This window comes from Ursus maritimus, unplaced genomic scaffold, assembly GCF_017311325.1.
Source record: "Ursus maritimus isolate PB19 unplaced genomic scaffold, ASM1731132v1 scaffold_14, whole genome shotgun sequence".
Classification (NCBI taxonomy): Eukaryota; Metazoa; Chordata; class Mammalia; order Carnivora; family Ursidae; genus Ursus; species Ursus maritimus.
This window is the reverse complement of record NW_024423786.1, coordinates 60379536-60394502: the sequence shown is the minus strand read 5'-3', so window position 1 is coordinate 60394502 and position 14967 is coordinate 60379536. Positions and strand designations below refer to the sequence as shown.

Here is a 14967-nt window from a genome sequence, read left to right as displayed (position 1 = left end):
GCCGCCGGGGCAGTCGGAGGCGGCGGCGGCGGCGCCATGGGCGGCCTGGCCTCCGGGGGGGACGTGGAGCCGGGACTGCCCGTCGAGGTGCGCGGCTCCAACGGGGCCTTCTACAAGGTGAGGCGGCGCGCCGGCCGGGGACACCCGTGTGCGGCCCCCTCCCCCCCGCCGGGGAGGGGGGCAGTGGGGCGGGATCGCGCTTCTGGAGCCAAGTCCTGGCCCTCCGAGCCCTAGAGCCACGCTCCCGCCCGCAGTCCTCCCGGGGAGACCTCTGCAAGTGAACCCCCTTCCTCGTATTTTCGGCCTGTCTATTAATTACACCTGCTCTCAGCCCCTCGTCTCAGAAAGCATGAACATTGGGGCATTATTGTGCTCGGATCAGCGTCCGCCTCCCCCCCTCGCCTCCCCCCCCAGGAGACCCCATTTTCCCAGCTTCTCGTTGACTTTTCTTGTTTCCCTAGTAGAAAACATACCTTAGACCTTAATCGCACCCCCCCGTCGAAGCACATGGAGAATTCTCTTTATTCTTCCCTATTACCCCCTTGGGAAGGCCGTCCCATATTAGATCCTTTTATCTTCCTCGGAGAGGCCTCTGCCTCCTGGCTCTGGAAGACTCACCCCACTTTCGTGCTGCATTTCTGCTCCCAACCCAAGGAGAAACGGTCAAAATCCATTTATGACATTTGCTATCTTTGACCTCAGCAACTCTGGGTTGTAACCAGTCAAGTTGCCTCCTAGCCGTAAGGTGGCATCTTTTCCCAAGTCTCTCACCCCACCCCTTTATCCCAAGGCCAGCTGGTCTACCGTTCTACGGGGCTGCGTTCCTTTTTGTGTCACTTTGACCTCAGCTATCTTCAGATCATTCCTATAGGTTCTTCATCTGGAGCAGGGTAAGCCTCACGTTCATAATCTCCAAAAACTGGGGGAATCACATGAGATCTGAAGGATTTCCACTTCTAGAACACTTCTGGCCAACTCAATCTGGGAATCTGATCGCTTTTTTTTTTTTTGCCTTTTTTTTTTTTTTTCCAAAGAAGGGGATTTATCTTTAAAGGGTCCTTGTTTACCTCAGCTCTTCCCTTGCCCGTGGTTTGGTTCCTTAGAACTCCTTTTACTACCGTCTTCTTTATCTGTTCTGAGTCCATTTTCTAGCACATTGTTTTCCCATTTGGATGAAGCCAGAGGGAGACCCCTCTTGCCTCTCAGGAATTTTTCTTTGTGTAACTGTTGTTATTTTTGAACCGCTTTGGACTTTATGGCTGGAATCGTGGCAGAGACTTTTCTGATTTCGGTCTTCTTATATTTTACCTGAGGAGCTGAGCAGGGTTATCTTCTATCCCATGGGAGGAGGAGAGCCCCCTTTCTTTCACTTCCTTTCGGACCTTATCTCCTGTAAAAGATCTCTCCATCTTCATGCCCTCGGAAATGACTTTCTCCAGCTCTTTTCCCGTGAAGTCCTGTAGCTGGAAGGGTCTCATCTTGGCCCTCGTAGTGGAAGGTTTCTGCCCTGGCTTCAGTTGCTTTGAGTGTAGTGATTTTTTTACCCACCCTAAATGCCTATCCATTTCTGCCTTGCTTCCCTCACCAGATTTCTTTCTATTCAGTGCCTGTGGCGACCCTTATCTCTTTATCTTAACTTATCCTGTCAACCTAAGTCCTCGGCTTTTTATCCTAAAACTTGTATATCCTCCGGAAACCACCTTATTCCATGTCTGAAGGAAGCTCCCGACTGATCTCTTCTGTCATTTTTTGTGCATAGTTTTCTAACTCAGAAGACTTTTTCTTCTAGCCTGACTCTGTAGCATTTCTGTTTTCTTTGGCAAAAGTCTCTAATTCCTTTCTGATTCTGATAGAGAATGTTTGTCTCTTGTATCCTTTTTCTTCAAACTTGCGTTACCTTTGTTGAAATACCCTTCCTTGTAAGATTTTAGCCCCATTTCCCCCTAGTATCTTGTCCTTCATCTGGGTGTGTCCCACCCCTCAATTCTAGGTTCCAAGAAAAGTGATTCTTAAATTGAGTTTGAGATTGAGATATGATACTTTTGTTCTAGGAAGCATAGGCACTAAGTATAGCTGGGAAAGATTGGTATCCAGTTCAGATTAACCGTGTGGGACGGATGGGAAGGGAGATGTGTCCCTTTCCACGTATACGTGTCCGACAGAAAGTCTCTTTCTGAATCTTTTTCCCCCATGGGCTATGGCAGTGATAGACTTGGGTGAATCAGGGACAGGATGCTTTGAATCAGAAAGTAAGTTTGGAGTTGAGCTGAAAGCCAGGTGATGGGGATTTTGTGTTCTGGCCACGTTAGCATTTTCTGCCTCATGGCTCAGTTAAAAACAACAATAAATCCCTAAATTCAGACTAATCGTTCTTCAACTTTCAGTACCATATAGATACTTACCCATTCTGACCTTGCTACTGATTTAATATTCATGACTCAGCAGACTTTGGTGTGGGTCAAAGAATGTTTACATTGCTTCTAGAACTGTAAATTTGGGAAGGCCCCTTTCTCCTGTCTCCGAATTGGGTCCTACTGTTGATCTTTCACGATAGCACTGCACATGTCAGATCTGGGATCTAAGTTACCCTGTAGCTATCCCACCAACTCTTCCTTTGCTGCCAGTACCTAAATGTATTTTACTCTTTAAGTCGCACTCTCCCAAGTGAAGTATCTGTTCACCTTCAGGACACGATCATCCAGCTTTCCAGATCTTGCCTGGATGTCCTCATTCCCATTCCCATTTTAAGGCATATCGCGTCCTCACCTTCGACCTGTGGTTTTTACCCAGACCTCTGCTGCTTTTCTCCTTGAACTCCCTTGATTTTGAGAGCTCAGGACTAGAAGATAGGGTGGAGGTGGGGACTAATTGCGTATCTTCTAGTTTAAGGAAACTGAAGTATCTAGAAACCTTGGGCCACTCTCCCTTTGTCTGGTCTAGGCCCTATAAGCCAAAGCCAGGATATGCGGCAGCCACTGGCTTGAGTCATTCTCTGGATCTCGTTGGAGACTGACTCACCTGCTCCTGCCCTCACCTGCTTCTCTCCTTAATGGGCATGGACTGAGCACAACTGGGAGCTCACTTTCTACCACTGGTTCTTTGAGGGGGAAAAATGGGTGATGTGGGCGAAGTTAGGGAGCAGAGGCTGGACTGGACTACGAAGTTTAGGAGAAAGCTTGTTCTGGAGAGTATGTGAAGGAAAAAGACCCTAGAAGTATGAGAGCGTGGTGTTCGGTGGAACTGCTGAGTAATGTGCGGGAAACTCCATTCTGAGCTCTGCGTTTCTGCCTTGGGGATGGATCACGGTAGCTGAGGAAGATGGGGTGGTGGTGCTCCCTCTACCTGACCGCCAGCCCCAACATGCTGGGGGACAGTTGGATAGAGCCTTGGGCATATCCTCTGAAGGAGTATATCTAGGAGCGGGAATCTCTTCCACTCCTTTTATCTCATCCCTGAAATGTTTTGAGAATAGCTAATTCTTTCTCGAACTGTTTTTCAAGTTTGGAGATAGACATTTTAGGGAGAGAATTGGCTAAAGTTAGTAGAAGAGGCTGGTTGAAATGTTTCTAGAAATCCAGACAGACCCTCATAAAGGGAGAAAAGAAGAGGAATGGGATGCCGTGTTCCCGGTTATCGGAAGAGGGAGGAAGGCGCTCAAGAAGGAGCTAAGAGAAGAACCGGAAAGGGAAGAAGGACTCGGGCAAGTAGCGCGGAGTCAAAGTGCCTCCGGAGACTTGAGTGCGGAATAGTAGGCGAGGGTATAGGTGCCGCCGAAGGAGGCGTGGAGAAAGCCTGGGGAATGGCTGAGGAGGAGGCCGGGTGCCTTGGGCCATAGGAAAGCTCTGCGTAGTGAGACGCTAGAACTAGATCTGATCCCGAAAGAGAGAAGGATGGCCAGCTGGGGTCAGGAGTGAAATTCGGGTTTAGATTTCCCCACCATAAGGAAGCAGCAGTCTAGCAGATTTACGTTTGGCCCATTGATTGAGGTGGGAATGATACAGGTGTGCATTCTCCATGTTTTGTCTCCTAAGCTCAGCTGTTGTGCCTAGCTGCAGAGCTCAGGAATAGTTCTTGTGTGTTAGCCTTTTGAAACACCGAGTTTTTTCGTTTTAAAGATTGATTTATTGGGGAGGGAGGCAGAAAGAGAGAATCAATCCCAAGCAGACTCCCTGCAGACTCCCCGCTGAGCGCGGAGCCCGACGCCCAGCTCCCCACAACCCGGAGACCATGACCTGAGCCGAAATCAAGAGTCAGACACTCAACCGGCGGGGCCACCCAGGCGCCCCACCCCCTCATTTTTGTTAACAGCTTTACAGAGATACAAACAATGAAGTACGTATGTTCGAAGTATAGTTTTGTTAGGTTTTTGGCACAGATACCTGCCTGCATACTCTGTAGACGCAGGTCATACCATCGCCGCAAGTCAGGGTACTTCCATCACTCCCAAAAATTCTGTCAACCACCTATCCGCTTTCTGTCAGTAATACATTAATTTGTATTTCCCAGTTTTTGACGAAAGTGAAAAGGCCGTTCAGTAGAGAAGGGGTAGTCTTTTCAACAGATGGTGCTCGAACTGGCTCTCCAAGGGGTAGAAAAGGAGCTTTGATCATATCTTGCACCATATACAAAATTTAAATCAAAGCAGATCATAGACCTAAGTGTAAAACAAAAACTGTGAAACTTGTAGAAGAAGAAATAGCAAAAAACTTTGTGGCCATTGGATTCGGTAAAGATTTCTTAGATAGGGGGGCGCCTGGGTGGCACAGCGGTTAAGCGTCTGCCTTTGGCTCAGGGTGTGATCCCGGTGTTCTGGGATCGAGCCCCACATCAGGCTCCTCCACTGGGAGCCTGCTTCTTCCTCTCCCACTCCCCCTGCTTGTGTTCCCTCTCTCGCTGGCTGTCTCTATCTCTGTCAAATAAATAAATAAAATCTTAAAAAAAAAAAAAGATTTCTTAGATAGGAAACCGAAAGCTGTCATAAAAGAACAAATTGATAAATTGGGCTTTCAGGATTAGCAATCCCTAATTTTGAGTATGTGAAAATTAGAGAAGGTAGAAAAGTTGGGAGCATAGGATTGAGCACATAGCTTTGGCTTCTTCAGTGAGGACACAGGAGGAAGTGGACCAGCTATCCAGTCATCCCTGTTCCTCTCCTCTCCCACATCATCTCAATTTGGGGGTCTTTTTATCCTTTTCAGATTTCGTAGCAGTGTGTCATAGTCTAGCATTAAGAAATCTCACATCTCCGAAGTCCTGATTTTTCCTTCCATCGATCGCGGTCATCGTTCTGAACTTGATCAGTGCTCTGAGTGTTCAGCTGGGACCCGGGCATGAAGGCCCCAAGTCTGCTCATGCCTCTTGCTGCCTTGGGGAGCTAGACCCTTCTCTCCTGGCGGATCCTGATGTCCTCTAGGTGTCCCAGGACAGCCTCACACTGTCTCATGGGATATTCTTAGCCTTGCTGAGTGTGGTTGGTATTTTAATTGAACTCTGGCAAGTTGGTCAGCACAACAGGAGGCAGACAGATAGGGAGGCCCCTGTGGGAGCCATAGTAGACCCATCCGTTTCCAGGCTGTTCTCATGCAGGTGATGTTTCCTCCTTCTGTTGAATTTGTCTCCTCTTATTTCTGGATATTGCCACTTCTCTTTCCACGTCAGTATCATTTCCTTTGTCTCTACCTCGACATTCATATTTTTTCCACAGTACAGGTTTTTCTGGCCTTGTCTTTAGATTGTTTGTGTCCCTGTCTAAACCTCAAGGTAATGTCCGCTTGATGGTGGTAAATTGTCTTTTTTTTTTTTAACTTCGTTCTACAATCCATTCTAGGGCTTTGTGAAGGATGTCCATGAAGACTCTGTCACCATCTACTTTGAAAACAAGTAAGACCTTGGGAATAGAGAATCCAGCATACTAGGTCCTAGAAGGAGAGTGGAGAAGAGGGGGCGGCTGAGTCCTATGAGGCATGTAATAGGTGTGCGGAGAGCCAGGGGGTTCGGGTGGTCAGCTTCTGTGGATCCCAGGAGAGGAACGGGCCGAAATTTGGTGAGGGTGGGGGAGGTTTGACCTAGTATTTAGATTCTGGCCAGAGGGGAGACACCACTCTGAAGCAGGGCCTGGAATCACCAGGGAAGGTGGAAATTGCCCAGCAGAGGCAGTAACCCCTTCCTGAAGAAATGGACAACCACAGTAGCCCGAATAGCTTCCATGTCACTGTTCCCTTGCAGCTGGCAGAGTGAGCGACAGATTCCTTTTGGGGATGTCCGGCTACCACCTCCAGCTGACTATAATAAAGAGATCACAGAAGGGGATGAGGTGGAGGTAAGGGCCATGGGCTTCACCCTTCCTGAATGTCACTTTTCCCAGGATTCCGCATCTCCCTTGCCTTGATACTAGTATCCGAGGCTCCTCGCTGCTTGGTTCAGGTTCCTTCCTCCCCGCTAAGCTACTAGCCCAGCCTGGTAGAGAGAGAAATGCACCGGTTCCCGGTCGGTCACTGTTGTGATCAAACTCTCGGGGAGCTTCCCAGGCTCAGGGGAGTCGCTTTCCTCCGTTTATGGTAACAGCATCCTCTGGTTTTTAATCAGCTCTTTGCTCCAGTTTCCTTTGTTTTGGTGTAGTGCGCCCCCCAGCTGTCTGAGCGCCAGTCCGCGCTGGGGTTCTGGGCGGTCCTCAGTCTCTTATTCTCGCCTCCAGGTTTACTCTCGAGCCAACGAGCAGGAGCCCTGCGGCTGGTGGCTGGCCCGCGTGCGGATGATGAAGGGAGATGTGAGTGATGGGAAGCACTTGTCTAGTCACCGAAGGGGGAGGCAGATGCTTGGGTCATCCACACTTGTTTCCTCCTCTCTTTCTTTCTGCCAGTTCTATGTCATCGAATATGCTGCCTGCGATGCCACTTACAATGAGATTGTCACCCTGGAACGGCTCCGGCCAGTGAATCCCAATCCCCTTGCGACCAAAGGCAGCTTCTTCAAGGTTACCATGGCTGTGCCTGAGGATCTGAGAGAGGCGTGAGTTAGGGATGTCGGGGTGGGGGCCCCCTGGACAGCCCTCCTGTGTGCCCTTCCTTCTCCTAGGCCCCACGCCCACTGTCAGTCTTCCCTCCTGTTCGCTTGAGGCTCCAGAGCCCTTCTGGCTCCCAGTCCCTCGCTTTCTTTGTCCCTGTTTTCTGACTGCGGTCCTTCCTCTTTTCTCACTTTTGTTGTCCCTGTCTCTCCCCTGAACCTTTGACTGCGCTCCACACTGTGCCCACTGAGCACCCCTCTCTTTCTCGGCAGCTGCTCCAATGAAAACGTCCACAAGGAGTTCAAGAAAGCGTTGGGAGCGAACTGCATCTTTCTCAACATCACAAACAGTGAACTCTTCATTTTGGTGAGTGATTCTGCCTGACTTGCACGCAAACCCTTTCAGTGTTTTTTCCTTCTCCCTTTTGAACTCCTTTGCAGAAAGGAATGAGCTCAGATGTGCTTCTATTTATTTGTCAAAGAAGGCTCTTTATGGCTCCTGACCCCTGCAGGCCCAGGTAGCCCCCCGTTTCCTTGACCTTAATTTATTTTTTAGCCTGGCCATCATGTCGCAGTCGGGGCTGGGCCCTCCCGTGTGTATCTGGACTCTCAGCAAATGGACTGCAGCTCTCACCTCGGCCTGCACTCACTTCCCTTGGGTGCCCGGCTAGCCGGCCCTCGGGAGGCTGACGATGATTTTCCTCTTCTCTCACTTCATTTCTCAACTCCTGTCCTTTTCCAGAGCCTCAGGCATCCTGATTCCTGGCTCCTGGCTCTTCCCCAGTGTGTATTCAAAGTCCGTTTTAGTGACGGTTCCTTTGGTTTCTTCCCAGTCGACCACAGAGGCACCTGTGAAGCGGGCCTCCCTGCTCGGTGACATGCATTTCCGAAGCCTGCGCACCAAGCTGCTGCTCATGTCCCGCAACGAAGAGGCCACCAAGCACCTAGAGGTGAGTTCTGCTCCCCTGGCATTGTCGTCGTCCGCCTCCCCATCCCATCCTCCACCCACGCTCTTGTGTTTACAGAACAAAAGGACTGAGGCCTTTCTGGGCCATTAAACCTGGGTCTGCTGTTTCGTCCCAGACCCCTCCAGATGGCAGAGCTCCACCGTGGTAGAATAGTACAGTTGTTGCCACACTTTTTTCTTAACCACGGTGCCCTTTTGATCAAATGAAATTTTGCTCGAAAGCACAATCCCTAAAACAGGTCAATCCGAGCAGCTCGGTCTGAAAGTGGAAGAGGGGGCTGTGGCCCCGGCCTCACTGGCCTCCCCAAGTCACCTCTGAGAATCAAACCGCTTTGCAGGGTATATTTGAGAACCGTTTATACGCTGGAAAGACCACTGGCCTTGAAATCCCAAGTCTCGCTTTGTCAGATACTGACCTTTGGCAAATCATTTGATTTCACCGAGCTTTCTCTCTGTGACAACGAGGTAGTTAGACTAGAATATTTCTGTGAGGTCGTTCTGAGATTGTGGGAGGGTCAGGTTCCCTTTTCTTGGGTACCTTCCCGTCCTACCCAAGTAGGGTGCGTGTGCTTCCGTCCTGTCCATTTATCAAGAGAACTCATCTTTTGGGGAGGTTTTTCTCTGAGCGTGTGCAAACTGTGGGGCACGGCGATCTTTCACTTCTCCGGGGATGCTGTTACTTCGGGCACTGGCAGGTAAAAATTCATCATCACCCCGAGATGATACAAAGTGTGTCTGCTCCGGTTCCCAACGAGCAGATTCCCTGTGACCAGAGGTAGACTTCAGCTCTCCTAGGGTCGGGTTGTATTGATCAGTGTGGTAAAGAGTGGCAGATATGGGCCGCTGGGGGGCTCAGTCGGCTGAGCGTCTGACTCGATTTGGGCTCCAGTCCTGATCTCGGGGTCGTGGTATTGAGTCCCACGTTGGACTCCATGCCCAGCTCAGAGCCTGCTCAAGACTCTGTCTTTCCCTCTGCCTCTGTTCCTCCTTCTCGTGCAAGCTCCCTCTCCCCACTCTCTTTCTCTGTCTCTCAAATAAATAAAATCTCTTAAAAAGTGCAGATAGCTGAGATAGGCGTACGTGCAAAGTCTGTTTTTGAGCGAGCTTATTCTTTTTTTTCTTCTATTCTTTAAAAAATTATTTTGAAATATTGCTTGTGTAAAGGACAAAGATAACACAACAGGTATCCTTGTACCCATCAGGCAGTTTAAGCAATAAAACTCTTGGCAGACTTCTCTAGAGGACATTTGTAAATCATTGTAGATCCTCTCCCTCCCGCCCTAACTCGGTTGCTTTGAACACCCAGTGTAGTTGTGTCTGCTTTCTCTTCTCCCTAGTGTAAGTCCTTGCCGTAATACGCTCCCCTCCGTCTTGTAAGGAGGAGTAGTAGACTGGGATCGGCAATGTCCCCTTTCAGATATCTTCCCTTTTGGTGCTTCTAGCTAGGATTCCCTCTTCCCAGAACCTTCCTGCCCTTGTGCTCAGCTGCCTACGGCCTGGTTGAGAAGTGACGTGGTCGTGTCCTGTTCCATAGCTCCTTACACACTTCTCAGTCCCTCGCTTTCTGCTCATTATTTTGGGAGTTGATACTAGTTTGGTTAGGTAATCATAGTTCCTTACTCTTGCATTTACCTTGTGGAAGGGCCTTTCACACCTTATTTTATTATTATACTGACTTTATTATCATCATAACCGTATTTAGTCTCCTGAGAGTCTGGGGGTGGGGTGAGTCAGGTGTCGTCGTGCAGCAGATGGCAGAGTAGAGACCCTGAGAGTGGGCTGTGTTTACGGTCACATAGGGTGTTAGAGCCACGTCCAGAACTTCGGGGGCTCCAGCCCAAGCGCTGCCCTCATGAGCCACCCCTCCCCGCGAAGCACCGGTGGTCGCCAGGTGGGGGTGGGATGAAAGGTTCCTGAGCTCTCCATACAGGTCCCAGTGGTCTGTGGATCCAGGGTGGTTCTGGCTGGCTTTCGCATACCGTCAGGTACCCAGGACAGGTGTCTGGGGTCCCACCGCCACGAACCCTACCGTGTCTTTTTCCTTCCAGACAAGTAAGCAGTTGGCAGCCGCCTTCCAGGAGGAGTTCACCGTGCGAGAGGACCTGATGGGCCTGGCCATCGGGACTCACGGTGCCAACATCCAGCAGGCCCGAAAAGTACCTGGGGTGACGGCCATCGAGTTGGGTGAAGAGACCTGCACTTTCCGCATCTATGGGGAGGTCAGCGAAAGACAGCTGCAGTTTAGGGCCCTTGGTGGGGAGAGGCGAGCCTCGGCGGACCTCCCTCCCTGACTTTGGTGGCAGGAAGATGAGTGTCTGAGTAACAGCTGTCCTCCCCTCCCCTCGTAGACTCCTGAGGCGTGCCGACAGGCCCGGAGCTACCTTGAGTTTTCTGAGGACTCCGTGCAAGTGCCCAGGAACCTTGTTGGTGAGTCGAGGGTGTGTACACATAGGAGAGAGTGTGGGTGGGGGGCGGGGCGGGGCAGGTGTGAGATCCCCTAAAGCTGTTCTGGGCTCAGCACCCCCTGTGGACTTCCGGTGTCACAAGGACGGAGCAAACAGTCGGAAGAGTGACAAAAATGGAAGAACAAGTTACCAGGGATTGTAGTGTTTTGTCTTGAAAACTCACCAGAAACTTGGAAGCAGGAGAATAATTAAACAGAATCCATATGTAGGAGCTGGAAGACTGTTGATCTTAATCTGTTTTTACTTTTTTTTTCTTTAAAAAAACAACAACAACAACAACAAAAACAACTAGCCTAATCCCTCCTTTACCATTCAGGCAAAGTGATTGGAAAGAACGGGAAAGTGATCCAGGAGATCGTGGATAAGTCCGGCGTGGTGAGGGTCCGAGTGGAAGGTGATAACGACAAGAAGAACCCCAGGGAGGAGGTACGGGGCAGCTGCATCGAGAGATGGGCTCCAGAAGTAGATGGGATTGTTCTCTTGTTCTTCTCTGGGCGCTGGGATTTCTAGAGGGTGGAGGATGGGGGCTCCTGGGGCGTGGGGGACGGGAACTTCTGTGTCCCCCAGTAGATGCAGAGCCCAGAATGATCCCACTGGGTGAGCTTCCAGAGGAGACGGTGGCGTCGGTACCTGCGTGGACTCTCCCGCTAACCCCTCCGCCCTCTCTGCTTGCAGGGGATGGTTCCTTTCATATTCGTGGGCACCCGGGAGAGTATCAGCAACGCGCAGGCCCTGCTGGAGTACCATCTCTCCTACCTGCAGGTACCCAGGCCGGCGGCCGGAGCCGAGGGGTCCGGCTGTAGCAGGCAGGCTCAGGCTGCTGGTGGATGAGGTTAGGAGCTGTGGCGCCCAGTTTGTCTCTGAGGAGAACGGAGCCGCGGAGTGGAAATTCGGGGCCCTGGCATTGGATCCCATAACGTTCCTTGTTGAGCCACTGTCTCCCTCGCGTTCCTGAGAGTTGAGGGCGGCAGGGGCGGGGAAGCCCGAGTGGGGCGCGCTGCTGGCGGCCTCGTCGGCATGGGTCCTCCTGAGCTCTCTGCGTCCCGTACCCGACCAGGAGGTGGAGCAGCTTCGCCTGGAGAGGCTGCAGATCGACGAGCAGCTGCGGCAGATAGGGCTGGGCTTCCGCCCTCCCGGGAGTGGGCGGGGCAGCGGTGGCAGCGACAAGGCTGGATACGCCACGGATGAGAGCTCCTCCTCCTCGCTCCACACTACGAGAACCTACGGGGGCAGCTACGGGGGTCGCGGCCGGGGCCGGAGGGCAGGCGGTCCCGCCTACGGTAAGGTTGCCCTGGGCCTTGTGGGAGACACAGGTCTGGGTGGGATCTCGAGGAAAGGGTGGCAGACAAGTGGAAGGTGCGACTGGCTGGGGGATGGACCCTGAGGTGGGGCAAGTGACCCGGATTGAAGCGCACCGTGTCCTTCAGGCCCCAGCTCGGACCCGTCCACGGCTTCTGAGACCGAATCAGAGAAGAGGGAGGAGCCCAACCGAGCAGGGCCGGGTGACCGGGATCCCCCAACCCGTGGGGAAGAAAGTCGGAGGCGGCCGATTGGGGGCCGGGGTAGGGGACCCCCACCTGCCCCCCGGCCCACCACGAGATACAACGCTTCGTCTATCAGCTCAGGTACCAGACAGCGGGGTTTGTGGGTGCAGGCCAGAAGGAAGGGTGAGGGAGGCCCCATAACCACCTTCTCTTCCTCTGACCAGTGCTGAAAGATCCAGACAGTAATCCCTACAGCCTACTGGACACATCCGAACCAGAGCCCCCAGTGGACTCGGAGCCTGGGGAACCCCCCCCAGCAAGTGCCAGGCGCCGCCGCTCCCGCCGCCGCCGCACGGATGAGGACCGGACGGTCATGGATGGAGGCCTGGAGTCTGACGGGCCCAGCATGACGGAGAATGGTCTGGGTAAGGGCTGGGCCTGGGTCTGAAAAGGTAGAGCTGGGCAGGAGTAGAGGTACGGAGATGAGATGCACCACTTGGCTTTTCTCTGCCCCGCAGAAGATGAGTCGAGACCCCAGCGTCGGAACCGGAGCCGCCGCCGCCGTAACCGTGGGAACCGGACGGATGGTTCCATCAGTGGAGACCGTCAGCCAGGTCAGCGGACACAGTGCCAGCATCCTTGCCCAGAGCCGAGAGAACGGGGTGCCTTCTGCCAGGGGCTGGGGCTTGGTGGGTGTCGAGCTGGATACGAGCTTCGTCTGAAACTCGTCCTCTGCCTTCCGCAGTGACCGTGGCTGACTACATCTCCCGAGCAGAGTCTCAGAGCCGCCAGCGGCCCCCCCTGGAGCGCACTAAACCCTCAGAGGACGCTCTTTCAGGACAGAAGGTAGGCCGGCGGGGCGTGATGTACCCCGTCGCGTTTTCCTTCCGGGGCAGGGCGTGCCGGGAATTCGCAGAGAAGGCTCTGCTGGAGTTGAGGCTGCGTGTGGAATAGGGGAAGGTTTGGATGGGAAAGAGGGAAGCTTGGCTCGGACTTGCCAGGTTCCTGTAAGAGTCCCTGGAGCGGCAGGTCAGGGGCCGGTCCCCGGGGCACCCGCGGGGGGCACTAGGATGGTGGGGGGATGGCAGTACCTGAATTTCTACTGACCGGCTTCTTTCCTTCCTGTCCGTTTTTGTTTCCCACTTCCCCTCAGGGCGACTCTGTCAGCAAGCTTCCCAAGGGCCCCTCAGAGAATGGGGAGCTCTCAGCCCCCCTGGAGTTGGGTAGTTTGGTGAATGGGGTTTCATAAAACCTCTAGCCCGCATCCCTCCCTTCTCCATCTCGCTTGCTGCCCAACACCATGGCCCTCACAGGCCCGACTGACCTGCGCTGGAGCTGCTCTTATCTAGGGGGGAGGGGGGTGGCACAGCAGCTTGGGTCCCCCCTCAACCTCCAGGAGCTAGTGGAGGGGTGTGTAACAGGGTCATACCCCCTCCCTCTTGTCCGCCCTACCCCCAGGGTGAGGGGAGCCTCTCTCCTTCCCCATCAGACTGGATGTGCCTTTATCCTCTAATGCCCCGATCTCTCTGAACACCCCCATTCTCCGCCTGCTGGTGCGGGGTGCTCCTTGACCCACCCAGATTTGACAGTTCAGGGGGGCTCCCCTGCTATCCCTCCTCCCATCCTGTACCCCCCATTTCTGGGGCCTCATCACTGTGGAAGACGGGGATAGTAAGGGTATAAGTGGGTGGGAGGCATGGGGAAGGTTTTGGAGTAGAACCAGGGGTATGTATGAAGGGGGGTGACAAGGTCCCCCAGGGGAGGGGGGACCAACCTTGTCTGGTGGATGAGACTGCGTATTTATTTTTCACTGTACAGTATTTAAAAAGAGAATAAAAAAATCCAAATGGCTCTCTGGTTCCTGCACCTTCCTTGTCCCCAGTTGGGTCCATCAGTTTCTCTAGGATGGACCTGCCCTGGCCTTGTTTCCTGTTTCTCCATACCTGGCTTCTCTGGTGTTCCAAAGATCCTCTGCTTCTGGGAATTCCTGGCATTCCTGTGTTCCAGGCTCGGGTCCCTTTCTACAGCAGAGGCCAGTGGCTTGTGGCCTGTGTCTTGTTGCCTCTCCCCTCCCCCAGGTGTGCTGGTAGAGGGAGCGGGGCCACTCCTCTCCCCTGAGTCACAGTGGGCTAGGTAGGGCTGCTCCGAGCTGGAGCTGGTCCTGCTAAGCTGAGAGCCAAGGCCGGCTGCCTAATCCGATTACCCGAGGCCTGGGGCTTGGGCCGGGCCTGGGGCAGAATGGGGAGCCAGGCTCCCTGAGACAGCCTCTGAGACTTAGGGGTCCAGCCCTCATTTCTGCTGGCTCTGCTCTGGGTCCAGGCTGCTTCTCAGGCATCCATACTGCTCAGCGCTGCGTCCGGTGGGGGGGGTGTGTGTGTGTGGGAGGAGTTGTCCCCGGCCCGGCCCCTCCTTCAGACTCAGGTTTGCAGATGGCACCCGCCATGGCGAAACCGAGGTTTGGGGGCTGGAGTGGGGAGGGCTTAAGTGTTCTCACCTGGAGAAAGGGGCTGAATCACCGCCTGAGCACCTGCTGCGATGACTCAGGAAACAAAAATGGCCTGCCTCCTGACTGTCTTGGCCCAGGGGCAGGTCAGGGCTTTGAGGAGCAATAGGCACCAGAAAAGGGTTTGGGGTAGGGGGTGGGGTGTTCCCAACTTCCTCCTAGCTCAATTGTGACCCTGAGGGCTTTTGATTCCCTGTGCTTGATCCCATTGTGCAAAGGAATTGACTTTAAATTGCCAAAGCTCCAGAAGGGAGGGGAAGGCGTTCAGAGCTCCTGGGGCTCGAAGGCTTGACAACTGGGTCTTGGGTGGGGAGGGGGCGTGGTGCCCCAGGGGAGTGTTGGGGGCTGGGAGGAACAGGACACCTGGGTTTGCCTAAGGGAGGGGGACGTTGGCGCTCTTAAGGAGGCGCGGTCTGCAGGGAGGGGAGTAGGGAGGAGTCAGGTTAAAAGCTGTTCCCGGGTCTGGCCCACCCGCCAGCCCCAGACGCTGAGGCCAGGTGAGAGGGGCGGTGGCGGCCGGGCCCCGGGACTGCTCGGAGACGGGGC

At 53.4% G+C, this 14967-nt stretch overlaps 1 protein-coding gene across 1 annotated transcript; it reads left to right on the top strand.

Moving 5' to 3' along the window:
- Positions 1-13769, top strand: FXR2 (FMR1 autosomal homolog 2). Its single transcript, XM_040629972.1, has 17 exons — positions 1-117; positions 5828-5880; positions 6226-6319; positions 6695-6766; positions 6860-7008; positions 7276-7369; positions 7836-7952; positions 10018-10188; positions 10318-10396; positions 10751-10860; positions 11110-11196; positions 11492-11714; positions 11862-12059; positions 12143-12343; positions 12437-12532; positions 12664-12764; positions 13072-13769. Exons 1-17 carry the CDS (start codon positions 37-39, stop codon positions 13165-13167), a joined length of 2022 nt encoding a protein of 673 aa, XP_040485906.1. The 5' UTR covers positions 1-36; the 3' UTR covers positions 13168-13769.
- The last annotated feature ends 1198 nt before the right edge of the window (positions 13770-14967 follow it).